General features: G+C 47.8%; 1 protein-coding gene across 5 annotated transcripts in view; it reads left to right on the top strand.

The window, feature by feature from the left end:
- Window positions 1–27,961, top strand: part of LOC139748307 (uncharacterized) — a 107,934-nt gene that overhangs the window by 48,313 nt on the left and 31,660 nt on the right. For all 5 annotated transcript variants that reach the window (XM_071661309.1, XM_071661308.1, XM_071661307.1 and 2 more), the window contains 8 exons: window positions 17,831–17,920; window positions 20,064–20,241; window positions 20,792–20,952; window positions 21,330–21,452; window positions 22,364–22,543; window positions 22,974–23,149; window positions 24,510–24,588; window positions 25,927–26,109. In XM_071661309.1, coding sequence (XP_071517410.1) covers window positions 17,831–17,920; window positions 20,064–20,241; window positions 20,792–20,952; window positions 21,330–21,452; window positions 22,364–22,543; window positions 22,974–23,149; window positions 24,510–24,588; window positions 25,927–26,109 — 1,170 coding nt within the window. The remainder of the gene's footprint in view (window positions 1–17,830; window positions 17,921–20,063; window positions 20,242–20,791; window positions 20,953–21,329; window positions 21,453–22,363; window positions 22,544–22,973; window positions 23,150–24,509; window positions 24,589–25,926; window positions 26,110–27,961) is intronic.

Below are 27,961 nucleotides of genomic sequence, written 5' to 3'. Positions count from 1 at the left end.
TGTGTGGTGTGTGTGTGTGTGTGTGTGGTGTGGTGTGTGGTGTGTGTGTGTGTGAGTGTGTGTGTGTGGTGTGTGTGGGTGGTGTGTGTGTAATGTGGTGTGTGTATGTAGTGTAGTGTGGTGTGTGTGTGTGTGTGTAGTGTGGTGTGGTGTGTGTGTGTGTAATGTGGTGTGTGTATGTAGTGTAGTGTGGTGTGTGTGTGTGTGTAGTGTGGTGTGGTGTGTGTGTGTGTAGTGTGGTGTGTGTATGTAGTGTAGTGTGGTGTGTGTGTGTGTAGTGTGGTGTGTGTGTGTGTGTAGTGTGGTGTGTGTGTGTGTAGTGTAGTGTGGTGTGTGTGTGTGTAGTGTGGTGTGTTGCGAGTGTGAGTGGAGCGAGGATCTTGGAACTCACCAACTGCTGTAAATGAGCTTACGTGCCGACCCTAATGATGTAAATCATAACCGACAAACACGAAAACCTCAAAAAAAAAAAAAAATACATCAAGTTTATCAATGTTTGAACATCTGCGAACGAAATGTAATGGAAAATAAAAATGACAAATAAAGTTAAGTGGGCAGAAGAGAAAGACCTTTATATAATCATTTTTTCCTAAAGTCATCAAGAAATGAGAGGTACTTCAGCAGGTGGGTCAAACAAGTACTTTCAAATGACCTCCCCCCCAGCGTAGACACGCTCGTCAAGTCACGCAAAGATCGAGCCACTCGAGCGAGCGTGGCCTTTTAACGTGGCCACGATGCGTTACGGGAGGCACTCCGTGACCGGGCGGTACTGTAATGTACTCCCGGAACGTTTACGTGACCGGCGCCGGGGAAAGTAAATACGAATCAAAGGCTACATACCTTCACCCCCTTTGTCCTCCATATGGATTCCCGCGGGTCACATATTGTGAAGCCTCCATAAAAACACTTACGTATGGACGACTCCGTGTACCATAGACCACGAGTTACATAACTGTAACTCCTGTATTCCGGTAGTGTGGGGCCTCGGCCTTGATGTACGGCCCAGTTGACTACAGTTCGTCGATTGGTTTTCGATAATTCATGACGCCTCAAGGACACGAACGAACACACACACACACACACACACACACACACACGATTCGGGTCCATATGGTGATATACTGGTGATGGGCAAAGGTGGTGAGGGGCGAGTAATGGAAGGGTGAAGAGGGTGGGGTAAGATGAGAGGGAAGGAGAGGGAGGGAGGAGACAGAGAGACGGAGTGTGTGGAACTCCCTCGTCTATAGAGTCGTCAGGCAGTGGGTATGAGCGGTAATGTGGCATCTATGAATGTAGACAGAATGGCCTATACAATGTGAGCCACAGAGGGACCATGACCTGATTCTTCACATTCCCCGTTTCCATACAACTGACCCACGTACGTTATATATATATATATATATATATATATATATATATATATATATATATATATATTTTTTTTTTTTTTTTTTTTTTTATATACTTTGTCGCTGTCTCCCGCGTTTGCGAGGTAGCGCAAGGAAACAGACGAAAGAAATGGCCCAACCCCCCCCCCCCATACACATGTACATACACACGTCCACACACGCAAATATACATACCTACACAGCTTTCCATGGTTTACCCCAGACGCTTCACATGCCTTGATTCAATCCACTGACAGCACGTCAACCCCTGTATACCACATCGCTCCAATTCACTCTATTCCTTGCCCTCCTTTCACCCTCCTGCATGTTCAGGCCCCGATCACACAAAATCTTTTTCACTCCATCTTTCCACCTCCAATTTGGTCTCCCTCTTCTCCTCGTTCCCTCCACCTCCGACACATATATCCTCTTGGTCAATCTTTCCTCACTCATTCTCTCCATGTGCCCAAACCATTTCAAAACACCCTCTTCTGCTCTCTCAACCACGCTCTTTTTATTTCCACACATCTCTCTTACCCTTACGTTACTTACTCGATCAAACCACCTCACACCACACATTTTCCTCAAACATCTCATTTCCAGCACATCCATCCTCCTGCGCACAACTCTATCCATAGCCCACGCCTCGCAACCATACAACATTGTTGGAACCACTATTCCTTCAAACATACCCATTTTTGCTTTCCGAGATAATGTTCTCGACTTCCACACATTTTTCAAGGCTCCCAAAATTTTCGCCCCCTCCCCCACCCTATGATCCACTTCCGCTTCCATGGTTCCATCCGCTGACAGATCCACTCCCAGATATCTAAAACACTTCACTTCCTCCAGTTTTTCTCCATTCAAACTCACCTCCCAATTGACTTGACCCTCAACCCTACTGTACCTAATAACCTTGCTCTTATTCACATTTACTCTTAACTTTCTTCTTCCACACACTTTACCAAACTCAGTCACCAGCTTCTGCAGTTTCTCACATGAATCAGCCACCAGCGCTGTATCATCAGCGAACAACAACTGACTCACTTCCCAAGCTCTCTCATCCCCAACAGACTTCATACTTGCCCCTCTTTCCAGAACTCTTGCATTTACCTCCCTAACAACCCCATCCATAAACAAATTAAACAACCATGGAGACATCACACACCCCTGCCGCAAACCTACATTCACTGAGAACCAATCACTTTCCTCTCTTCCTACACGTACACATGCCTTACATCCTCGATAAAAACTTTTCACTGCTTCTAACAACTTGCCTCCCACACCATATATTCTTAATACCTTCCACAGAGCATCTCTATCAACTCTATCATATGCCTTCTCCAGATCCATAAATGCTACATACAAATCCATTTGCTTTTCTAAGTATTTCTCACATACATTCTTCAAAGCAAACACCTGATCCACACATCCTCTACCACTTCTGAAACCGCACTGCTCTTCCCCAATCTGATGCTCTGTACATGCCTTCACCCTCTCAATCAATACCCTCCCATATAATTTACCAGGAATACTCAACAAACTTATACCTCTGTAATTTGAGCACTCACTCTTATCCCCTTTGCCTTTGTACAATGGCACTATGCACGCATTCCGCCAATCCTCAGGCACCTCACCATGAGTCATACATACATTAAATAACCTTACCAACCAGTCAACAATACAGTCACCCCCTTTTTTAATAAATTCCACTGCAATACCATCCAAACCTGCTGCCTTGCCGGCTTTCTTCTTCCGCAAAGCTTTTACTACCTCTTCTCTGTTTACCAAATCATTTTCCCTAACCCTCTCACTTTGCACACCACCTCGACCAAAACACCCTATATCTGCCACTCTGTCATCAGACACATTCAACAAACCTTCAAAATACTCATTCCATCTCCTTCTCACATCACCACTACTTGTTATCACCTCCCCATTTACGCCCTTCACTGAAGTTCCCATTTGCTCCCTTGTCTTACGCACCCTATTTACCTCCTTCCAGAACATCTTTTTATTCTCCCTAAAATTTACTGATAGTCTCTCACCCCAACTCTCATTTGCCCTTTTTTTCACCTCTTGCACCTTTCTCTTGACCTCCTGTCTCTTTCTTTTATACTTCTCCCACTCAATTGCATTTTTTCCCTGCAAAAATCGTCCAAATGCCTCTCTCTTCTCTTTCACTAATACTCTTACTTCTTCATCCCACCACTCACTACCCTTTCTAAACAGCCCACCTCCCACTCTTCTCATGCCACAAGCATCTTTTGCGCAATCCATCACTGATTCCCTAAATACATCCCATTCCTCCCCCACTCCCCTTACTTCCATTGTTCTCACCTTTTTCCATTCTGTACACAGTCTCTCCTGGTACTTCCCCACACAGGTCTCCTTCCCAAGCTCACTTACTCTCACCACCTTCTTCACCCCAACATTCACTCCTCTTTTCTGAAAACCCATACTAATCTTCACCTTAGCCTCCACAAGATAATGATCAGACATCCCTCCAGTTGCACCTCTCAGCACATTAACATCCAAAAGTCTCTCTTTCGCACGCCTGTCAATTAACACGTAATCCAATAACGCTCTCTGGCCATCTCTCCTACTTACATAAGTATACTTATGTATATCTCGCTTTTTAAACCAGGTATTCCCAATCATCAGTCCTTTTTCAGCACATAAATCTACAAGCTCTTCACCATTTCCATTTACAACACTGAACACCCCATGCATACCAATTATTCCCTCAACTGCCACATTACTCACCTTTGCATTCAAATCACCCATCACTATAACCCGGTCTCGTGCATCAAAACCGCTAACACACTCATTCAGCTGCTCCCAAAACACTTGCCTCTCATGATCTTTCTTCTCATGCCCAGGTGCATATGCACCAATAATCACCCACCTCTCTCCATCAACTTTCAATTTTACCCATATTAATCGAGAATTTACTTTCTTACATTCTATCACATACTCCCACAACTCCTGTTTCAGGAGTATTGCTACTCCTTCCCTTGCTCTTGTCCTCTCACTAACCCCTGACTTCACTCCCCAGACATTTCCAAACCACTCTTCCCCTTTACCCTTGAGCTTCGTTTCACTCAGAGCCAAAACATCCAGGTTCCTTTCCTCAAACATACTACCTATCTCTCCTTTTTTCACATCTTGGTTACATCCACACACATTTAGGCACCCCACTCTGAGCCTTCGAGGAGGATGATCACTCCCCGCGTGACTCCTTCTTCTGTTTCCCATTTTAGAAAGTTAATACAAGGAGGGGAGGATTTCCGGCCCCCCGCTCCCTGGAAATCCTCTCTTCTCATTTTTCTTTTTTCAATTTTCCAAAAGAAGGAATAGAGAAGGGGGCCAGGTGAGGATATTCCCTCAAAGGCCCAGTCCTCTGTTCTTAACGCTACCTCGCTAACGCGGGAAATGGCGAATATGTATCAAGAAAAAGAATTATATATATATGTATATATACACACACATACACATACGTATCTGTGTATGTGTGTGTGTGTGTGTGTGTGTGTGTGTGTGTGTGTTACCGCCTTGCAATAGTACAAATTACTGCTCAAACAAAACCGCTTGTGTGGATGGCCATTACCGTACGTGGCCATGTAATACACCGGCGCTTCACACCTCCAGTTCTGCCACAACACTTCAACTTGCCAGTAAATTGTTTCTCCTGAGTTTATCATTATTTTGCGGGGTTTTTCTTTTCATATTTTTGCTCGCGAATCAATTTGAAAATCCTGTTAGGGTCTCTACTCGCAGTGATATTACGAGCAATGACAGGAATTTTATGAAAGGAAAACAAATTTTATATGACAGGATTATCTTTGGTTATATATATATATATATATATATATATATATATATATATATATATATATATATATATATATATATATATATATATAATTGTGTGTGTGTGTGTGTGTGTGTGTGGGTGGGTGTTTGTGTACGTGTGTGGGTGGTTGTGTGTGGGTGTGTGGGTGGTTGTGTGTGTGTGTGTGTGTGAGTGGTTGTGCGTGTGCGTGTGCGTGTGTGTGTGTGTGGGTGGGTGGGTGGGTGGTGTGTGTGTGTGTGTGTGTGTGTGTGTGTGTGTGTGTGTGTGTATGTGTGGTTGTGTGTATGTGTTCCGTGGGAGTGTGGATGGGGAGCCAGGTGTAAGCAGAGCAGGTATGTGAGGTGGTGTGTGAGAGCGTAGTACAAGCAGGACAGGTGTGTGGTGGTGGGAGGAGCCAGGTGTAGGCGAGGACAGGTGTGTAGGAAAGGACAGGTGTGCGGTGATGGTGGGGGCAGGCCTGGGCACCCCAGTCTCTGCATAATACACTATTATTGAGTTAGGGGAGAGAAGGAGAGAGGGGGTGGGTCTGTCTTTCCCCCTTATCATATCCCCTCCTCCTCTACATCCTACCCAGGCGGGTGTCTACCTATCTACCTGTCTACCTATCTACTTACCTACCTACCTACCTCTCGCCCCGCCCCGCCCCATCCGCCCCTCCCCCGCCCCAACCGTATCCCCACACCAGGGGTGAGGCCACAGCCACAACACAGGGACACATCTTTTCTCCACAATACCTCATGCCAAAACCATGGCTGGATAACATTATTTCCTAACTATGCAAACTGAGGGGAAAAAAAGATTCATTATTTCCTATGCAACCTGAGGGAAAAAAATTTTTATTGGTCATGGGCCAAGAGTTCCTCGAATCTCACGTTTCGTCTGCAAGAGCGATATATATATTTTTTTTTTCCATAATACTTTTTCAATTGCCTCTACAGGAAATGTATAATTTCAGTAATGGTTTCTTCATAAGAGTCAATAGTTATATAACACCAATAGATTTAACAGATTTAGTAGTTCATTACAGTGTTGTATCTAAACTATTTATTTAATCAATGAATCTATCTGTACTGAACTATTGTATTTAATGAAATAACCAAAACGAGGAATTTCAGTGGTCTGTTAAACTACGACATTCAATAGATTTATCAAATTATTACGTAGTAAAGAAATATTTTTCACTTAGAATACTATACTTCCGGTATATATATATATATATATATATATATATATATATATATATATATATATATATATATATATATATATATTTTTTTCTTTTTTCAAACTATTCGCCATTTTCCGCATCAGCGAGGTAGCGTTAAGAACAGAGGACTGGGCCTTTGAGGGAATATCTCCACCTGGCCCCCTTCTCTGTTCCTTCTTTTGGAAAATTAAAAAAAAAAAAAATAATGAGAGGGGAGGATTTCCAGCCCCCCGCTCCCTCCCCTTTTAGTCGCCTTCTACGACACGCAGGGAATACGTGGGAAGTATTCTTTCTCCCCTATCCCCAGGGATAATGTGTGTATATATATATATATATATATATATATATATATATATATATATATATATATATATATATATATATATATATATATATATACATAGCATGAATTTTCAAATCTAATTGTCCCACGTTGGTTGACTTTTGACTTGGGTCGATTGAAATGAAGGTCAGGTTTAACCTGACCTTAGGGTAAGCCAGCTGAGCCATGTTGATATAATAGATAGATAGAAGTGATGGCAGGTCATTGATGAAACACTCCTGGGCAACCGTGACAACACCAGCCCATGCAACACTAGTGACAACATCACAACCCTTTGCACCACTGGTAACAATGGCTCGACCCATTCCACCACTGGTAGCATGCAACACAACCCAGCCACCACTGGTGACAGCAACACAGCCCAGCCACCACTGGTGACAGCAACACAGCCCAACCACCACTGGTGACAGCAACACAGCCCAGCCACCACTGGTGACAGCAACACACCCCAGCCACCACTGGTGACAGCAACACACCCCAGCCACCATTGGTGACAGCAACACAGCCCAGCCACCACTGGTGACAGCAACACAGCCCAGCCACCACTGGTGACAGCAACACACCCCAGCCACCACTGGTGACAGCAACACACCCCAGCCACCATTGGTGACAGCAACACAGCCCAGCCACCACTGGTGACAGCAACACAGCCCAGCCACCACTGGTGACAGCAACACACCCCAGCCACCACTGGTGACAGCAACACAGCCCAGCCACCAATGGTGACAGCAACACAGCCCAGCCACCACTGGTGACAGCAACACAGCCCAGCCACCACTGGTGGCAGCAACACAGCCCAGCCACCAATGGTGACAGCAACACAGCCCAGCCACCACTGGTGACAGCAACACAGCCCAGCCACCACTGGTGGCAGCAACACACCCCAGCCACCACTGGTGACAGCAACACAGCCCAGCCACCACTAGACACATTAAGACAGAGGATCAGACAGGGAGAAATCGTGTCACAATATCATTATTATTATTCAGGGTAAAAACAAAAATAAACCTTGGGGTCAATCACCTCGACTAACCTTTTATTTCCTACTTTTGTATATACGAGCGAATCATCACCGACAGTCTACTTACAATCAAACGGTGGTCGAAACAACGCAATCAATTCCACATTATTACTCTGGGTCATTTCAATGCAAATATACAAAATTCAACGCGAGCCCATCGATGGAAAATGGGAGTGGGTATTCAGTGTTTTACACTCCAGTTTTCTTCTTTCATTCAGTCTTCCAAAACTTTGTGATCATCTTGTGGAGTTCCCATCTACAGTCCGCCAGCCAAGTCGTGTCGTCCGCAAACCTGCCATCCCCAGCGCACGACCACTCCGCCCTCTAGCTTCAGTACCCTGACGTTCACCTTCCTCAACACCCCGTCCACAGACGAACTAAACAGCCATGGTGACTTAACGTGGCCTTCGATTTGAAACCTCACCTTCGCCGGGAACCACTCACCCTCCTCATGTCTCACTCGCACTCACGACTTACCTTACCCCACCCTGATAAAAACTCATCGCTGCATTTAGCAACGTTCCATTGACCCACACACACACACACACACACATACACACACACACACACATCCATGCGTAGCACCTTCTACAAGGCCTCTGTGCCCATCCAATCATACGCACTTCTCCAAACCTATAAATGCCATGTAATTTTTCTTTTTCACATATACATATTCCATTCAATATTGCCCCAGAACCTCTTTCTAAGAGCGGGTCCCAGTGTTAAGAAGAACCTCCTTTACCAGAAGCTCCCGCAGGCCAAGGATTTCGCTACTTCCAGTAGCAGGGAAATTAATGGAACCCCCTTGAACGTGAGAAAGTGTCAGAAGTACTTTAACGAGAATGTACACTCCTGATGGCGAATCTTAGCCATCGCTGCTAATGGCCAAAAGAGAAACCCGAAGACGACTGGGCGGCAGGTGAACACCCCCTCACCGCCCCTCAGCAAGTAGCGAGCAGTTCAGTAAATACCGACAAACAAACACTTGCTGTGTTCAAGGAGAGCGTGATGGATTTTCACAACACAAATCCTATCGTTGCGATCGCTGGATCAACTTGAAACGCATTATGCGAAGGAATTCGATCGTGTTTTGCCACACCTCTGAAGTATGGGCCACCTAGATGAACAAGATTAAAGGGCCATAGTCATTTGCTAAACGAAAATAGGACCAATAATAAGGATACGAACACATATCAAACTAAAGTCAAAGACGGTGCCAATTGACAGAACAAGCGGTCGTCATGACGACGCTGTAAACAAACACTGGACGGGTATCTAGGCGCGGCTCGGGGAGGGGGGAGGTAACTGTTTGTTTTTTTCTCATGATGAATAAGGATAAGAGAAAAAAAAATCTAACTCAAACAAAACAGGTACGAAAACGACCGATATCTATCGCATCTATTCTAGGTTCCTAATATACTCAAGTCCAGTCAGCTTAAGCTGGATTTGATTTGATAACGAAGGTATTGCTCGGGTGGGTCTGAGGCATTTTGCTGCTATCTTGGGAAAAATAATGAGTCACTGGGTTCGACAGCCGAGATACAGTGACTGGTGACGTAGGTCAGATACAGCTGTCCTGCAGATCTAGTATAGTCTCCCCTGACTTACTGTTTACCAATACCAGATTTTTGAGATTTTAAAGATGTCTTATTTACAACGTCTCATATCCTCTTATATGTGTGTAACGATGAAATGGCGATGCACAAGATTTACCGCAAAAGCAACAGTAAAGTATAAGAATGAATATACGAGTAAAGGAAATATACGAGTAATGGAAATATACGGGTAATGGAAATATACGAGTAATAGAAATATACGAGTAATGGAAATATACGAGTAATTGAAATATACGAGTAAATATACGAGTAATGGAAATATACGAGTAAAGGAAATATACGAGTAAAGGAAATATACGAGTAATGGAAATATACGAGTAATGGAAATATACGAGTAAAGGAAATATACGAGTAATGGAAATATACGAGTAATGGAAATATACGAGTACAGGAAATATACTAGTAATAGAAATATACGAGTAATGGAAACTGGCACAAGAATATACAAGAGAAAAATCAAAACCAACTGGACGCCCTTCCTCCATAACTTCTCTTAAAAACGATATATAACATGGAGAGGTATGCCGAGTTCAGCATACCATGACACACACACACACACACAAGGTGTGACGTACGTTAGTCATTCTCATGTTCCAAACGTGTGCCTTGCTCGCCTCTGAAGTTCTAAGACTTGCTGTAGACCTGTCTAACCAAGCCCACTATTTCTAATAATTGGCGACCAATCTAACTACAGGTTGTGGTATCACTGACCGACACGAAGCGCTGCAAGCCAAAAAAAAAAAAAGAAATGCTTTCGCAATTGGTCACGGTGTGACGAGGTATAGAAAATCGTTATGGTAATTCGCGCCAGTTCGATCATACGCGTCGCTGGGTAGATGAACTTACTTAACTATCTACCACACCCAGGTGTGACAGTGAGGGTGTTAACCAACACCAGGTGTGACAGTGAGGGTGTTAACCAACACCAGGTGTGACAGTGAGGGTGTTAACCACCACCAGGTGTGACAGTGAGGGTGTTAACCAACACCAGGTGTGACAGTGAGGGTGTTAACCACCACCAGGTGTGGCAGTGAGGGTGTTAACCACACCCAGGTGTGACAGTGAGGGTGTTAACCACCACCAGGTGTGGCAGTGAGGGTGTTAACCAACACCAGGTGTGGCAGTGAGGGTGTTAACCACACCCAGGTGTGACAGTGAGGGTGTTAACCACCACCAGGTGTGACAGTGAGGGTGTTAACCACCACCAGGTGTGACAGTGAGGGTGTTAACCACCACCAGGTGTGACAGTGAGGGTGTTAACCACCACCAGGTGTGACAGTGAGGGTGTTAACCACCACCAGGTGTGGCAGTGAGGGTGTTAACCACCACCAGGTGTGGCAGTGAGGGTGTTAACCACCACCAGGTGTGGCAGTGAGGGTGTTAACCACCACCAGGTGTGGCAGTGAGGGTGTTAACCACCACCAGGTGTGGCAGTGAGGGTGTTAACCACCACCAGGTGTGGCAGTGAGGGTGTTAACCACCACCAGGTGTGACAGTGAGGGTGTTAACCAACACCAGGTGTGGCAGTGAGGGTGTTAACCACCACCAGGTGTGGCAGTGAGGGTGTTAACCACCACCAGGTGTGGCAGTGAGGGTGTTAACCACAGTCAAGACCATGTCTTCTCAACCACCAGGGGGAATACGACATACGAGGGAGGGAGTTTCCTTACCCGACCTACTGCGGTGTACTCTGCATTCCCGACCTAGATATTCCACGCCAGTGATCACACACACACACACACACACACACACACACACACACACGCATGGATTCCTTCAAAAAGGAGGTCATTTACGACAAATCTCTGAGGACTTCTGTAATGGAGCGAGTTCTTTTTTTAACAACGAGATATGGCTGGGTGAATTGTGCGTGCCAGAAAGCATTTGACACCGTGCCACACAGGAGAAACTCCCTCAGTGGAGAAGAAATTACTCCACTGAATGGGAACAATATAACGTGTATCGGAGGAGCCTTCTCCAAATAGGCCAAGGTCACTGGTGGTGTGCCGAAGGGCTCCATCCTAGGACTGTTGCTCTTCATGATCCAAGTAAATGACTCGCCAGAAGAAATGGACTCGTATGTGAATGTCTGTGGATCATATTGGGGTCATGAAGGACCATGGGTATGAAGCGAGCGAGTATGATCTTACGATGACCTTCAAGGCCTGGAGGGGTTTACGATGGCGACGTTAATGATCCCTAAATCCCAAATGACCTGACCAGGACTTGTAGTGAGAGTATTACATCCCATTCCTAACATCCTTATTGACCCAACACCCTTGACCCTGACCAGTCTCAACTCTGAGACGAGGCGTGACCTCAATAAATATAATCCTTATATTACATTTCTTTTTTTTTTCTTTTTTTGTCTTTAAGACACGATTGGGAAAGGACAATTCTTGGAAGAAAACAAATCCCATGTGTACGCCCTCAAACCCGTTTCCCGCAACTTTACATCGTGAGAACCCACATGATACACGGCTAAGTCCCACGAGAGACCAGCCAGCACAGGTAAATACGGCGTTTGTAACACGCAAGTAGGTAGACATACGACACCAGAGCGTGACAAGTGATCACACTGCTGTACGACATGAATTGGTTATATAAAATCCCGAACAATGTATACTGGTCTAGACATTATATATAGATAGATTCATTCATTTATTATACTTCGTCGCTCTCTCCCGCCTTAGCGAGGTAGCGCAAGGAAATAGACGAAAGAATGGCCCAACCCACCCACCCACACACACACACACACACACACACATTGATCTTCATTTATTTCTCTTTTCTTTATTGTTTTCAATCCGTGACCGGAGCCAATGATCCAGCCAATGTCAGGCATAATAAGAACCCCCCCCCCCGGGCCCTTTTATTAAAGTTAATAAAACGCTACAGAATTTTTCGTTTACGTCGATCGTCAATTCCGTCTCGTTTCTCGAAAGAGAACATTGAAAACGAAAGAAAACGACGCCCCACCCGGAATCGGATACTGTTAAATGACATTACGTCGCGTGCAGAGAGAGAGACTCAAAATCTATATAACCCAAATTAATCGTCCCGCTCCCATCGGAAATTGTGACTACCTTAACGGAAGGTGTACAAACTACATCAGAGGCGGAGTAAATAACACCTGAATTCCATAACTTACAGGTCACCCTCCAACACCATCAGTCAACCCTGGTTTAGGTAGCCGGCTGACATGCAATGAAGAGGAACTTCCGGGTTGCATACCAAACATAAGGGAAGACGAGAATGATTACATCACATGAAATGAAACGGTAAAATACAAACATTTTTTTCTTGGGGAGGGTGGTTTATGTCGTAAAGTGCTTCTCCAAAGGAATGTATATTAATTTACATGAGTCACCCCTCCACCACCAAATGGGTGATAGAGAACGTTATTTACGCACGACGGGTTTACAGAGGGTCCGGGAGACCGAGTCTCTGTCCATCCTTGTCGTCCACAGTTCAGTGGGATTCGCCGACGACCAAGCCCCGTCTCCTGATGGTGAATGTTTGTTTTGAGAAAGACGAAACTGAGGATCTTTCGCATCATGCGACCATCAAGGAGACTAACATCGGTGAGAGAGAGAGAGAGAGAGAGAGAGAGAGAGAGAGAGAGAGAGAGAGAGAGAGAGAGAGAGAGAGAGAGAGAGGGGGGGGAGACAGACAGACAGACAGACAGACAGACAGACAGAAAGAGAGAGAGAGAGAGAGAGAGAGAGAGAGAGAGAGAGAGAGAGAGAGAGAGAGAGAGAGAGAGAGAGAGAGACAGACAGACAGACAGACAGACAGACAGACAGAGAGAGAGAGAGAGAGAGAGAGAGAGAGAGAGAGAGAGAGAGAGAGAGAGAGAGAGACAGACAGACAGACAGACAGACAGACAGAGAGAGAGAGAGAGAGAGAGAGAGAGAGAGAGAGAGAGAGAGAGAGAGAGAGAGAGAGAGAGATAACAAAAGCCATATCCCCGTGAGCGATTGCCATCCTGCGGTGATGGTCAAGGGAAATTCCTAACCCCAGTTATGAGGTATTCTACAGGCAAAAACCTTATTCAATATCTCAAAATACTACAGTATGGCTATAGCTGTAATTTCCACTCCTGGCTACTCAGTGTCGTACTGCTAATTCCTCAGCACAACGTGGATCAACCATGACCAACACTTCAGCATGATGAATGACAAAAAAAAAAAGAAGCATGAAAAACACAGGAATGATGGATTGCCTCAAAAAGACTCGGATATATTTGATTTCACTATGGTTGCTTTCCACCCGCCCCGGCCACAAGAAAACTTGTTCCGGGAAGGAATAAGATAGAAATGAGACATTCATTTCAAATGAAAGGCGATTTACGAACTCACAAGGGTGAGGACTGGGGTACAGGGGGGAGTGGACAGTATGATAAAACTCCGCTCCGAACTTTAACCAGCAACATAGTGACAGAGCGGACGCAAACATCTAAGAGTCTAAGGTCCTCCCACCTCAGCCTAGCGCTAGAATGACTCCTGATATACGAACGAATGTGATATACGCGCCTCTGACGAGGCGACCCTCAGACACCCCCACGTATCAAACTCCGTCCCCAGGAGTTCTGCAGTGAAATAACCGTATCATTGACGCAAAAATAAAATCGACCAAGGAGAAGATTGGGCAGTCTTCGTGGGGTTACCGGACGCCCGTAATGATAATCCGTGTGTCTGTAAAAGGTGATAAGATTAACACAGATCTCTAGCGATCGCAGCGGTGTGTGTGTGTGTGTGTGTGTGAGGGGGCCAGAGACAACAACCTGTATGGAGGTGTCTGCTGGAGGTGGTGCGTCAGCCATCGATCTCTGGCGGACGCTGGATGGCCGATTGACTGACCCCGAGAGGTGTGACGTCATGAATCAGCTGTGTGCTCTGATGTGTTTGTTTATACATGTGACGTCATGAATCAGCCGTGTACTCTGTTGGTATTGCTTCTACACGTGACGCCAAGGAGCACAGGTGTTGAGGCGAATGCCTCGCCTCGAAATCACATCGTCTCTCTCTCTCTCTCTCTCTCTCTCTCTCTCTCTCTCTCTCTCTCTCTCTCTCTCTCTCTCTCTCTCTCTCTCACCGGGCTATTTGTGTGTGTGTTTTCCAAATCTCTGCCTTCGATTTCCTAATTCATTTCTTTTCCCCCCGCGTGTCACGTTAGGGTTCAATTCATCACCATCAGCAAGACGGGAAGAGAGAGAGAGAGAGAGAGAGAGAGAGAGAGAGAGAGAGAGAGAGAGAGAGAGATTCGAAAGCCGACCTCCGCGCCATTCTTCAGCGCCTCCCGTTCTCTGCAACGAGTTCGATGCTTCCAGTTCGTACACAACGGATGAAACTCAAGAGGCAAAAAAAAAAAAAAGAAAATGGGATATTCATATCACTATTCCCTTATCACCTTCCTTATCACTTCTGTCATAGTGACCCCCCCAACTAACTGGAAGCGACTGGAGCAACAGAAAACGTAAACATATAGGATATATAGGTATATATACCTGACCCACGGTATAGAAGGCTGCAGAGGTGGAGGCAGTCTGTTATAGACGATATACTGGATTGCAACGCTCCCCAGACCTGTCGACCTCTGGGTCAAAGGTTAATGGTGGGGTCATCATGGGTTTATCCATACCAGACGGGATAGCTGACGCGAGCCAATTTAACCCCGGCAGGAACTTACACCAATCTGCGCACTTGTTCTGGTGTGTGTGTGTGTGTGTGTGTGTGTGTGTGTGTGTGTGTCTTAGTCCTGACCTCGCGTTTAACTCGAGATGGTTTAGGTCAAGTTGGAACATTTAGCTTTTATAGGAAAGACGTGTCAGGTCAAATTCAGATTGGAGACTTGTGTCTCGTGCGCAAGTTGAATATACAAATGGTTAAAAATAGATATACAAATGGTTAAAAAAAGAAGAAAAGAAAAAAAAAAAAGTGATGGTTTTCGTCCACTATAGAGTTTCTGGTCAAGATTCCATTTTCTAAAAACGCTGACGTATTTAATATGTAATTGGGAGAGGGATTTCTTCATGTGTTCTTGCATATTCTCAGGTAATTTGCATTCTTTATGTGCAAAATGGTGGCCCAACTTGATGTAAATGAAGAGTGATTATAACAATAAGAATGGCTGTAAAAGATTTGCTTTCACTTCTTATCAAATAACGGTGCTAACTACACGATTGAATACCCAATTAAACCTACTGTGCAAGAGAGTAAATGCACTAACGGTAGACTGTAACTGGCTGTTGGTTAACACTGTCTTCGCTAGATGGCTTCCCCACATCCTTACACTCCTGTACGAATGGGGCCTTTGTTGTCTTTTCCTAGCGCTACCTCGCACACATGAGGGGGGAGGGGGATGGTATTCCATGTGTGGCGAGGTGGCGATGGGAATGAATAAAGGCAGACAGTATGAATTATGTACATGTGTATATATGTATATGTCTGTGTGTGTATACATATGTGTACATTGAGATGTATAGGTATGTATATTTGCGTGTGTGGACGTGTATGTATGTGGGTGGGTTGGGCCATTCTTTCGTCTGTTTCCTTGCGCTACCTCGCTAAAGCGGGAGACAGCGACAAAGCAAAATAATAAAAAAAAAAAAGTTTTGAAAATATACACGTCTCCTTTTAAAGCCATATGGTGAATCCCCACCACTAAAGTCTGTCCTTGTCTCGACGCACACATTACTGAGTTTGTCGTGACGTATACGGGGGGTAATTCTAGTACAATAGACATCAAGGAATGATCGATAAATGATATTCATTACCGAGAGATTACGGCAGCCAACACCGAATCACTTTAAAATAGACATCAAGGAATAATCGATCGATAATATTCATTACCGAGAGATTACGGCAGCCATTGCATAGTCGTAAAACATTCCCTCGCTCACCCATTACGGGAGACGTAGAGGCTGGAGGCACGGAACACCTCGATGGCCGCCCTGCCTGCCAACGTTCCCCGGGCGACTTGTAAACATCGAGCGCGGTGCGCTGTGGGTTGGCCGGGGCGGAGGAGAGGGGGCACCAGAGCAGCAGGGGCGTCAGGAGCAGGGGCGTCAGGAGCAGGGGCGTCAGCAGCAGCGTAGTCTTTCGCTCGCGCCGAGTCTCTCTCTTCCTCGCGTGGGGCATCATATGGGCTCTTCACGACCTACGTGATGACGCTGGGCCACGACCTACAAAGGACGACAACCGCACCCGTTTAAGGAGAGAGAGAGAGAGAGAGAGAGAGAGAGAGAGAGAGAGAGAGAGAGATAGAGAGAGAGAGAGAGAGAAGGAAGGAAGGCGGCGTTGCGACTCGCCTAGCTGGTTGAGCACCGACCTCGTAACCTACAAACACTGGGATCGAAACCTCTCCTTCGCGAGGGCATTGCTGAAGTGATTCCTGGCCTCAACTCAACACCAGTAACGGAGGCTCTCGACCCCCCTTAAGCACAGTTATATATCCACACACACACACACGCCACCGTGCTGGAACGCAGTTGCCCGCGTCAGCGAGCCAGCGCCGGGAACAGACGATGAAAGGCCGCATCCATTCTCTGTAGCTGTCATGTGTAAATGCACCGAAACCACAGCTCCCTATCCGTATCCAGGCTCCACAGACCTCTCCATGGTTTACCGCGGGCGCTTCACATGCCATGGTTCAGTCCACATCGACCCCATATACAGATAAATATATAGATACAGATAGATATATGGATAGATAGATAGGCTGGTAGACAAACTGTATAGATTAAGACACTTCTCCCGGATCTCAGAACCGGGAATCAGGTCTCCAGAACTCCGGTCATTACATGAGGACACACCTCCCGGCGCCGGATGCCCTGCTCGTACCGCCAGGCCAGGCCAAGCCCCACCTCACACCTGGCATTACACTTAACAAACATCAGTTTTACGGTGGGAGTAAATTCCAGCGAGGATAATCCCCTTTCAAATTACTCACGCGACCCTTGGTGCACCGCTGCCCCGTGGTATGGCGGTGTGCCGCCATTGTGGTTTGGATAACGCGTATGTCTTGTGTGTGTTTATATATATATATATATATATATATATATATATATATATATATATATATATATATATATATATATATATAGCTCTTCTTTCCCAACGACCTCAATACGTCAAGTATGATTATTATTTACGTCTTTGCACGCCTGCTTGTCCTCCTCAGTGGAGAGAGGTAGCGTCTCCCTCGAGGGCAAAAACATCCCGCTTGGCTCAGTCTGTTCCTCCATTTCAAAAGTGACGATACGAGAGTGGAATATAATTTCCATCCACCCCACCCTCCTCTCTTCCCTCTATCCTGCTAAAAACGCCTTCTGGGACGATCGGCGATACGTTTTTATTAAGGCCCTGCATCACGTTTCTCTTTCTCTTTTTCCACAGGACGAACGCGTGCCTCTCCACTACTGCGCCGCGAGCAAGTTCCCGGACGACATGTACAACCTCCTGTGTGGCGTCGTCCAAGACACCCAGGTACAACTACCACATCCTTAAACCCTTGAGCACGACCCCACGACCCCTTGAGCACGACCCCACGACCCCTTGAGTACGACCCCTTGAGCACGACCCCACGACCCCTTGAGTACGACCCCAGACCCCTTGAGCACGACCCCAGACCCCTTGAGCACGACCCCACGACCCATGGAGCACGACCTAACCACCTCTGAATAGAAGGGCTGGCCTTCAGCCTCAGAGGTCACGTCAAAAAAGCCAGGCCATTATACCTAAGGGTCGTACCTAATCCAGGTACACATCTTTTCGACCAACCTCTAGGGATGGATGAACAGCTGGGTTGGCAGTGGACCGACTGCCACAACCAGAATTCAAACCTATGCGCTGCTTCTTTATTACATCTCTTCGTTCCTTAGTACCCGAAGCTAAATCATCTTCCATCTTTTCCATCATTTTTTCCCCTTCAATCTTTTCGTCTTATGGCTTCATTCTCTTCTATATATACATATTATTTTTTTTTTTTTTGGAAACTCAGGGATTGGTTTATTCACATTACTTTTTTTCGAAAGTCAGGGATTGGTTTGTGCGTAAAACCTGTTTCTTTTTTTCTTTTTTTACTGTGCTCTGACGGAGCTTGCCTTGTTCTTACGATATTCTTGGGGAAACATCATGTTGGGGTCTCTCTCTCTCTCTCTCTCTCTCTCTCTCTCTCTCTCTCTCTGGAACACAGTCTTCCCGCCGCCAGGTCCACAGTATTGCTACACAAACCACAGTCCAGTGTGTTCCCTCGGTCTCGCTCCTCATTCTCCTGACGTTCATACCTTGTAATTTTCTCGGGGGGGCCGTATCCCCGGACATGACATTATGTTCTCTTGATTATACCACCTACCACCCGCCCCCCACCCGACACTCGCTCGTTATTAATCCCTTGAGCACAACGGTGCGATCCACGACCACGAAGGTGCGACCCTCGACCACGACGGTGCGACCCTCGACCACGAAGGTGCGACCCTCGACCACGACGGTGCGACCCTCGACCACGAAGGTGCGACCCTCGACCACGACGGTGCGACCCTCGACCACGACCGTGCGACCCTCGACCACGACGGTGCGACCCTCGACCACGACGGTGCGACCCTCGACCACGACGGTGCGACCCTCGACCACGACGGTGCGACCCTCGACCACGAAGGTGCGACCCTCGACCACGACGGTGCGACCCTCGACCACGACGGTGCGACCCTCGACCACGAAGGTGCGACCCTCGACCACGAAGGTGCGACCCTCGACCACGAAGGTGCGACCCTCGACCACGAAGGTGCGACCCTCGACCACGACGGTGCGACCCTCGACCACGACGGTGCGACCCTCGACCACGACCGTGCGACCCTCGACCACGACCGTGCGACCCTCGACCACGACCGTGCGACCCTCGACCACGACGGTACGACCCTCGAGCACGACCCTCAAGCACGACGGTGCAACCCTCGACTACGACGGTGCGACCCTCGAGTATTACGGCCTGGCCTTTAACCTTTGATACACACACACACACACACACATACACACACACAAACACACACACACACACACACACACACACACACACACACACACACACACACCTCTGTAAGTAGGAGGTCTCCTACCACGGACGAGCTCTCATGAAGGACTCAGCTATGACAAAAGGGGACTAAAGTGACAGAGAAGTTAGGAGAGACGAGGAGAGATCATCCAAGAGTCATGGAGGAAGTGGAAACTTGCATTTTTCCAAAAGGGATCAGGTGGTAGGCGTCAGGGAGGACACGAGAGGGCAAAGAGTTCTAAAGCTTATCCGTGCGGGGAAAGAAACAGTTGTCACAACGGCTCATCCATCCTCTTAGGTTGCCAAAGACCTCATATCAAGATTGAAAAAAGAAAGAAAGAGATAGAGCCTCGAGAAGTAAGTCTATTTGTTGTGGAATGAACGGTGCAATTCGAGGGAGAGAGAGAGAGAGAGAGAGAGAGAGAGAGAGAGAGAGAGAGAGAGAGAGAGAGAGAGAGAGAGAGAGAGAGAGAGCCATCAATTTACTATCAGCGTAAACACACGTACACAACCGTCTTATACAACGTAATGAGCTCCACCTCCTACAGACACAAAGACGCCTTCTGCTCCCCACCTCAGGTACAGGACTCCAAGGGCAAGACGGCAGCGGATTACATGTCACATCCCGAGGACATCCACTTGGTCCGGCGGCGCTCCTCCAGCAACAAGGGCAGCGGGGACTCGAAGGGCAAGCGACGCACCCTGCCGAAGAGGAACTCCCCGGCACACAAGATTACGACCCCGCCCAAGAGAGAAGGTTAGTGGGATGGCTGGTAAGAGGAGGGAGGGTTAATGGGATAGGGAAGGTATGAAGAGGGAGGTTTGGTGGGAAGGCTGGACGTACAGGGAGGGAGGTTTAGTGGGATAGATATACTCATGATATCATCTCGAAACTGCACGACAACTCGACCTTTCATGTACGTCAACTTAAACCTTCCAGTACGATGCCGCTGCTCATGTAGTACAATAACAGCCCCTTGAGTACGATATCATGGGAAACAGTTGAGGTATATTCTTTCCCCACCTCCACTGCGGAATGATGGAACAAAACATGAATCACAACGTAGGTATAGCATCTTGACCAACTCAAATCATTAAGCTTTGGTCACTTTCACGAAACAAGGAGTGGACCCATCTCATGCCCTTATTTCCCCTCCCTGTCTTCACATAACTCTTGAAGTACGTCAACTTAACATTCAGAGTATGATAACGTGGCACAGAGTATAATGACAACCTTTGGAGACGATATCTCAGTATAGCTACTACCCAGCCCCATACAACATTCCTTCTGCTGCCCCCTTCTGCAGGTATGAACATCACAGGCGCCAACATCCGTATCTGGATCCACGACCAGGACTTGGCCCGCTTGGAACAGATCGTGTGGGAAGGCGAGGGCAACAGACTCCTCCAGGAGACCAGCAACCACGCTAAAGTGCGACAGTTCCTGAACCTCGTCCCGAGAATGATGGTAAGTGTGTTGCTCTCCTCCGCTCTCACTCCTGGTGAGGGAGGGTTGGACGGAGAGGTGGCGGTGCTCGGGACAGCCACATGACAGAAGACCCGATGGTCAGTGACGAGGTTATCCTAAGTTTTTAATGTATATGAATGGAGACATGATAGTAAAGTAGAAGGCTCCTCCCGACCCACCACTACAGATGGAGACGAGAGAGTAAAGCATCAGGCTCCTGCCCCATCCCCTCTACTACAGACGGAGACAGGGTAGCAAGGGAAAGGGCTCTTCCCATAGGGGTAGAGAAGGGCGTAGGAAACAGCTGAAGGGCGGGAATAGGTATTATAGGCGAGAAACCACGTCTGCCTATCACGTCTTTGCCCACTATCCTGCAGGCGAAGATCAAGGAGGTGCACCACGCGGCCCTGAAGGGGGACATGGAGACCCTAGACGCCAAGGTGGAGCAGCCGGAGATCCTGACAGCCAAGGACCAGAATGGCCTGAACCCACTCCATAAGGTACATTCCAGCCCTTCCCATACAGGAATAAACACCCTCTAGTCCTTCTTGGTTTGACCTCATCCCGTCTGATACGTACATCCTCCGTGCCCTTACGTGTCTATCGTAAGGGTGGGTTCATTCTCCCAGTTTTTATTATCTTTTACGCCACTTTCTGTAGGATTTCACTAGATCAGTATAATTCAGGAGGGGAGGATACACAACTGTATTACACCAATACAACCAAATCCCATTTGAACGTAATGCATACACTAAACTCCGTGAATGAACACAAAGATACACAAGTTACTTTACCACATTACTCACTAGGAGGAAATGTCTCTCACTTACACAGTACAATACTCGGTCCTTGCTTGTCTGAGATCACCCTTAGCCATTTACATCATCAACAACTCTCTATATGAGCTATTGTTTAAACCTTATAACCTTCAGGCCACCGAACCCTCTTCGCTGTTACTACTTACATACAAGATCAAAACTGATGCTCAGTTTTGGACAACTTTACTGTGTCTTTTCTGATTAAAGACACCGCGTTTCAAGGACATATGTCTCTTAAATCATAAGGCCATTTATATTTCGTTTGATTATCGATGACCCGCTAACCAAATGGCACCTCGAGCAGGGGCCGAAAGTAACCCTTGCAAATTGAAGATCCGATTGTTTAAAGTCGACCATTATAAGATAATTTACACCAGGGTAATCTGGCAGGATTAAGAAATTATTACAGAAAAGGAGTCAATGACGTAATTTAAGATGGAGATTAATGACGTAATTTAAGATGGAGATTAATGACGTAATTTAAGATGGAGATGAACAAGATCAAAGTTAACAACAATACTTGCCCATAGCCTTTTTACCTCCTATTTCATATGTATCATAAAAGACACCTTTATCCCCCACCTCTCCGGTAGTCTGCCGCCCTCGGCAACCTGGAGGTGTCCGAGTGGATCGTCCAGAAGAACCAGTCGACAGTCTTCGCCCAGGACCGCCAGGGAAGGACGCCCCTCTTCTACGCCTCCGTCGCCAAGGACGGCGGCGAAGTGTACAACATGATGCTCAGGGCCGGGGCTGACCCCTCGCACGTTGATAAGGTGAGAACTACGTATTACCACTACAACCAGCACTACTACCACTAGCAGTTGTAGTGACTACTACTACTACCTGCTACTACTACTACTACTACTACGATCACAAGACCACTAATAACAACGTTGAACATAAACGAAGTAACGACAGATGATAAAGACTAGAGGAACCCTTGACAAGGGTAAGGTGGGATGATAACACACTCTTCCTATAAACAATGTACAGCAGTCCACTGTTTACTGACGAGGTTCTGCTGTTTACTCTCTGTTTACTCCTCTCGCTCTCACACCTCACCCACTACCACCCTCTCTCTCTCTCTCTCTCTCTCTCTCTCTCTCTCTCTCTCTCTCTCTCTCTCTCTCTCTCTCTCTCTCTCTCTCTCTCGTAAGCCCCCGCCTCTCTCCTCACCCCTCACTCTCTCTCTCTCTCCCCCAGTTTGGCAAGACGGCCGAGCACTACCGCTACAAGCCTGGGGAGCTGGACCTGGGGATGGTACATGACGTGCTGAACGCCCCCAGGTCAGGTGGCTCCACCCTGGACATCCCACCAGGGCTCTCCAGGGCAGCCTCCAACCAGAACTCCCGCACGCCCTCCAGGAATAACAATTACAAGTAAGTTGAGGGAGGGAGGATGGGTTAGTAGGAGGGAAAAGCTTTTCTTGGGGTGGGTGGAGGGCAGAGAACCAGCACCAAACATATAGATGGAGAGGCTTTGAAGGCCCCAGCCTCATGGGGAAGGATAGATGGATTGGTTCCGAGCCCACAACCAGGGAAGAGATGGGTGGAGTGATAGTGAACAGACAGCCCAGCCTGAAGCCTGACAGCCCAGCCTGAAGCCCGACAGCCCAGCCTGAAGCCCGACAGTTCAGCCTGAAGCCCGACAGCTCAGCCTGAAGCCCGACAGCCCAGCCTGAAGCCCGACAGCCCAGCCTGAAGCCCGACAGTTCAGCCTGAAGCCCGACAGCTCAGCCTGAAGCCCGACAGCCCAGCCTGAAGCCCGACAGCCCAGCCTGAAGCCCGACAGTTCAGCCTGAAGCCCGACAGCCCAGCCTTAAGCCCGACAGCTCAGCCTGGAGCCCGACAGCTCAGCCTGATGCCCTTCTAGTGACCATACAACCAAGCCTTCCATCACGAACTATTATCATCATGCGAAGACCTAGTCCCAAGGTCATATCTGTACATTTCTATAAACTAAGAATGTGCTCCCGTTCGTGAATGGCTTCTCGTTAATTCGCTTTCTTTCTCTCTCTCTTTTTTTTTTTCCTTTTTAACTACAATGGCCAGACGGTCCTAGGCCAGAAGTGGCTCAGTAGATCTCATTAGCAGGATATCTGCTTCTGATCTCTCTTTCTCTCACGGACTCTCATCAGATAGACAGACAGATGGATAGATGAATAGATAGAAACGCATGTCAACAGAGCTGATAACACTGATAGATACATACAGACGAGTATGCAGACATGTACTGTATATGGCTGTACAAAGACCGAGTGCAATAGCTTTGAGTGCCTCAGCAGTGAGTGCCTCGGCCTAGAGTGCCTCGGCTTTGAGTGCCTCAGCTTTGAGTGCCTCATCATTGAGTGCCTAGGCCTCGAGTGCCTCAGCCTTGAATGCCTCAAGATCGAGTGCCTCAAGATTGAGTGCCTCAGGATTGAGTGCCTCAGCCTTGAGTGCCTCAGGATTGAGTGCCTCAACCTCGAGCATCTTGACCTTGGAGTGCCACAACCTTGAGCGTCTCGACCTTCCCGAGTGCCTCGTACTCGGATAACACAACACAGTTGAAACAACATTCAAGACAACGTAGTGTGACAAGTCACTTTCCCCCCCACACTAGGGTACCATTACTGCAGCCATCTCTCTCTCTCTCTCTCTCTCTCTCTCTCTCTCTCTCTCTCTCTCTCTCTCTCTCTCTCTCTCTCTCTCTCTCTCTCTCTCTCTCTCTCTCTCTCACCGGCCCCGTCCTCTCCTGCAGGTCCCGCAACCCCAGCCGGAAGAACTCTACGGGCGACGACATGAGGAGGGCCAACCGGTCCAGACGCAACAGCAACAAGGTAGGTCATCCTTGGTCATTCTGGGTCAGCCTGGGTCACGGTGGGTCAGCTTGGGGTCATGGTGGGTCGGCCTGGCTCACCGTGAGCCAGTCTGAGTCACGGTGAGTCAGTCTGGGACACAGCGAGTCAAATCTGAGTAGCCCGAGACACGAAAGGTGAGTCGGTCTGGGTCACCGTGAGTCAGTCTGGGTCACCATAAATTAGTCTGGGTCACCGTGAGTCAGTCTGAGTCACCGTGATTCAGTCTGAGTCACCGTGAGTCAGTCTGGGTCACCGTGAGTTAGTCTGGGTCACCGTGAGTCAGTCTGGGTCACCGCGAGTCAGTCTGGGTCACCGTGAGTTAGTCTGAGTCACCGTGATTCAGTCTGAGTCACCGTGAGTCAGTCTGGGTCACCGTGAGTTAGTCTGGGTCACCGTGAGTCAGTCTGGGTCACCGCGAGTCAGTCTGGGTCACCGTGAGTCAGTCTGAGTCACCGTGAATCAGTCTGAGTCACCGTGAGTCAGTCTGGGTCACTGTGAGTCAGTCTGGGTCACCGCGAGTCAGTCTGGGTCACCGCGAGTCAGTCTGGGTCACCGTGAGTCACGAGAGGTCATCTCGAGTCAAGCAAGGTCATCTGGCATTGACCCTTGTGTACACTTAGAATGTAATACACTGCCAATAGTACAATGCATAGGCAAGACTTGAACTACTGCATCACACTGCTTTAGACTTTGTCCTGTAGTGCACAACCAAGGGTGCCCATTGCATGTTAAACAAGTCGTAACTAGTATAATAGCAACAGTTTAACAAGCGCACAACACAAAGAATCCTAGTTAACTGGAGTAGCTGCTGTGTATAATGTCTCGAATCATTACTTACACTACAATGACTGGTGTGCATGTGTACTAAAGTAAACCATGGTAAATGATCCAACACGAATAATAACAGCTGTAGACTCAGGTGCAGCTGAAGTACACAACTGTAGACTCAGGTGTAGCTGAAGTACACAGCTGTAGACTCAGGTGTAGCTGAAGTACACAGCTGTAGACTCAAGCGTAGCTGAAGTACACAGCTGCAGACTCAGGTGCAGCTGAAGCACACAGCTGTAGACTCAGGTGCAGCTGAAGTACACAGTTGTAGACTCAGGTGCAGCTGAAGTGCACAGCTGTAGACTCAGGTGCAGCTGAAGTAGACTCAAGTGCAGCTGAAGTACACAGCTGTAGACTCAGGTGTAGCTGAAGTACACAGCTGTAGACTCAGGTGCAGCTGAAGCACACGAGGCCCAGGGCTATACGTGCTGGCTGCCTGCGAGAGTGGAGGGTGAGGTGTGGCAGTAATGCGGTCTTGCAACCCTCCAGAGTGACCTGCAGTACAAAGACCTCAAGGATGCAACAGAAGCCGACATCGAGCGCTTCATCCGGGACGGCGACCTGGAGAGCCTGGAGTACCTGGTGCTTTCGGGGCGCGGGTCCGACCTGCAAGGCAGGTCCTCCTGGAACGAGGAGGTCCGCCGCTACCTCAAGAAGGTCCCCGGATACACGGTAAGTGGACGCAGAGGATCCGCCGTGCACGGCGAGTTCCTGGAAAAAAAAAAAGGGGTTCTCTCTCTCTCTCTCTCTCTCTCTCTCTCTCTCTCTCTCTCTCTGCCTCTCTCTCTCTCTTTCCCTCTCTCTCTCTGTGAGAATTTACGGCAACTCTGTCAGGTAATCATAACATGATCACTCACTTAAGAACATGGCAGGAGTTAAACTGGCTGGCCTGTGCGATGTGACCGACATCCAAACCAGATCGAGGTCAGACCAGAGACGGACAGCGTCTTAATTACGACACTTACACACACCCCACACACCCCACCACACCCTGCAAGTGACCTGCAACGAGCAAGGGTTATTGCAGCAGGCTGCTGCTGCTCTGTGTGTGTGTGTGTGTGTGTGTGTGTGTGTGTGTGTGTGTGTGTATCTACTACAGCTGTTACCACTACGATAGCCGTGTTCTGATCCTCCGCCAGGTCAAAGGGGGACGGGTTGGGTGGGGGTTGGAGAGCAAGCTACACTTTACGATTGTGTGTGTGGGGGGGGGAGTGGGAGGGGGGTGTAGTAATATAGCAGGTCACTAGAAACGTGTTAAGGAAAGGAATTATCTCTCAGACACATGACTAGATAAGTAATCAGCAATAATCATAAATTCTCGCCATGGTTCTAAATGAGAAGCTGTCGGAATTTTCTTTCTTTTCCCCCCCCCCACCGGGAGACGAAACATACCTTACTACACACACACATACACACACACACACACACACACACACACACACACACACACACACACACATACACACGCAACACACGCACACACACATACACACACACACACACACATCACAGTATAGCATTCCAGACAATGTTACGTAAGTGCGAGTCTTGGGGCCGTCGAGGCAAGAGTACAGTAGACTACACGTGCCGGTCATGAAACGCCCGAGGACAATAGGTGGTGTGAGGGAGGGTGAATCAGGCCAGAAATGTGAGAATGAGAGAGAGAGAGAGAGAGAGAGAGAGAGAGAGAGAGAGAGAGAGAGAGAGAGAGAGAGAGAGAGAGAGAGAGAGAGAGAGAGAAAGGCAGGCAGGCGTGGTAGCGAGTGGACGAGGCCGTCCGTCGTCGTCTGTCTCGTGCGCTACCTCGCTTATCGCGGGAAGACATATCTCTATTACGGGCCACCTTGAACCGGAACTAAGGTCGTGTGATGAAGTTCCCCCCAGGTACCAAGAAAGGGCTATGGAGGCGGAAGTCGGGTGGTCCACACCCACACACTGGTGTCTAGGCGTGTATACGACTCCTTACCGCAATCAGTCATCAGTGAAGATCGATGGACATTAGACTAGTGATGGCTTAAGGTCCCTCTCCGACAAAGTCAAATGCTTTGATGATAGGTAAACCTTCGGGGATGTTAGTATAACCGGAAGACACGGTATGGCTAAGACAATTGGCAGGGTATGTCTGGAACAGTAGATGGGGTATGTTTGGAACAGTAGACGGGGTATGTATGGAACACTAGACGGGGTATGTCTGGAACAGTAGACGGGGTATGTATGGAAGAGTAGACGGGGTATGTCTGGAACACTAGACGGGGTATGTATGGAACACTAGACGGGGTATGTCTGGAACAGTAGACGGGGTATGTCTGGAACAGTAAACAGGGTATGTATGGAACAGTAGACAAGGAATACTTGGAAGAAAGAGACTAGAAAAAAAAACCACGAGGATGTAAGCATGGATGCACTGTACCACACCAGCCCCTGACTGGTGGCGCGCCGCTCCCCTGGCACAGCAGCGCCAATGAATTTTCCGAGAATGGAGACCGTCAGGTGAGGCGTCCGCTGGAGTACCAAGAAGGTTTAA

Source organism: Panulirus ornatus, chromosome 73 (genome assembly GCF_036320965.1).
Source record: "Panulirus ornatus isolate Po-2019 chromosome 73, ASM3632096v1, whole genome shotgun sequence".
Taxonomy (NCBI): domain Eukaryota; kingdom Metazoa; phylum Arthropoda; class Malacostraca; order Decapoda; family Palinuridae; genus Panulirus; species Panulirus ornatus.
Note: the sequence above shows the minus strand (reverse complement) of the source record. Positions and strands in the feature narration are given on the sequence as shown.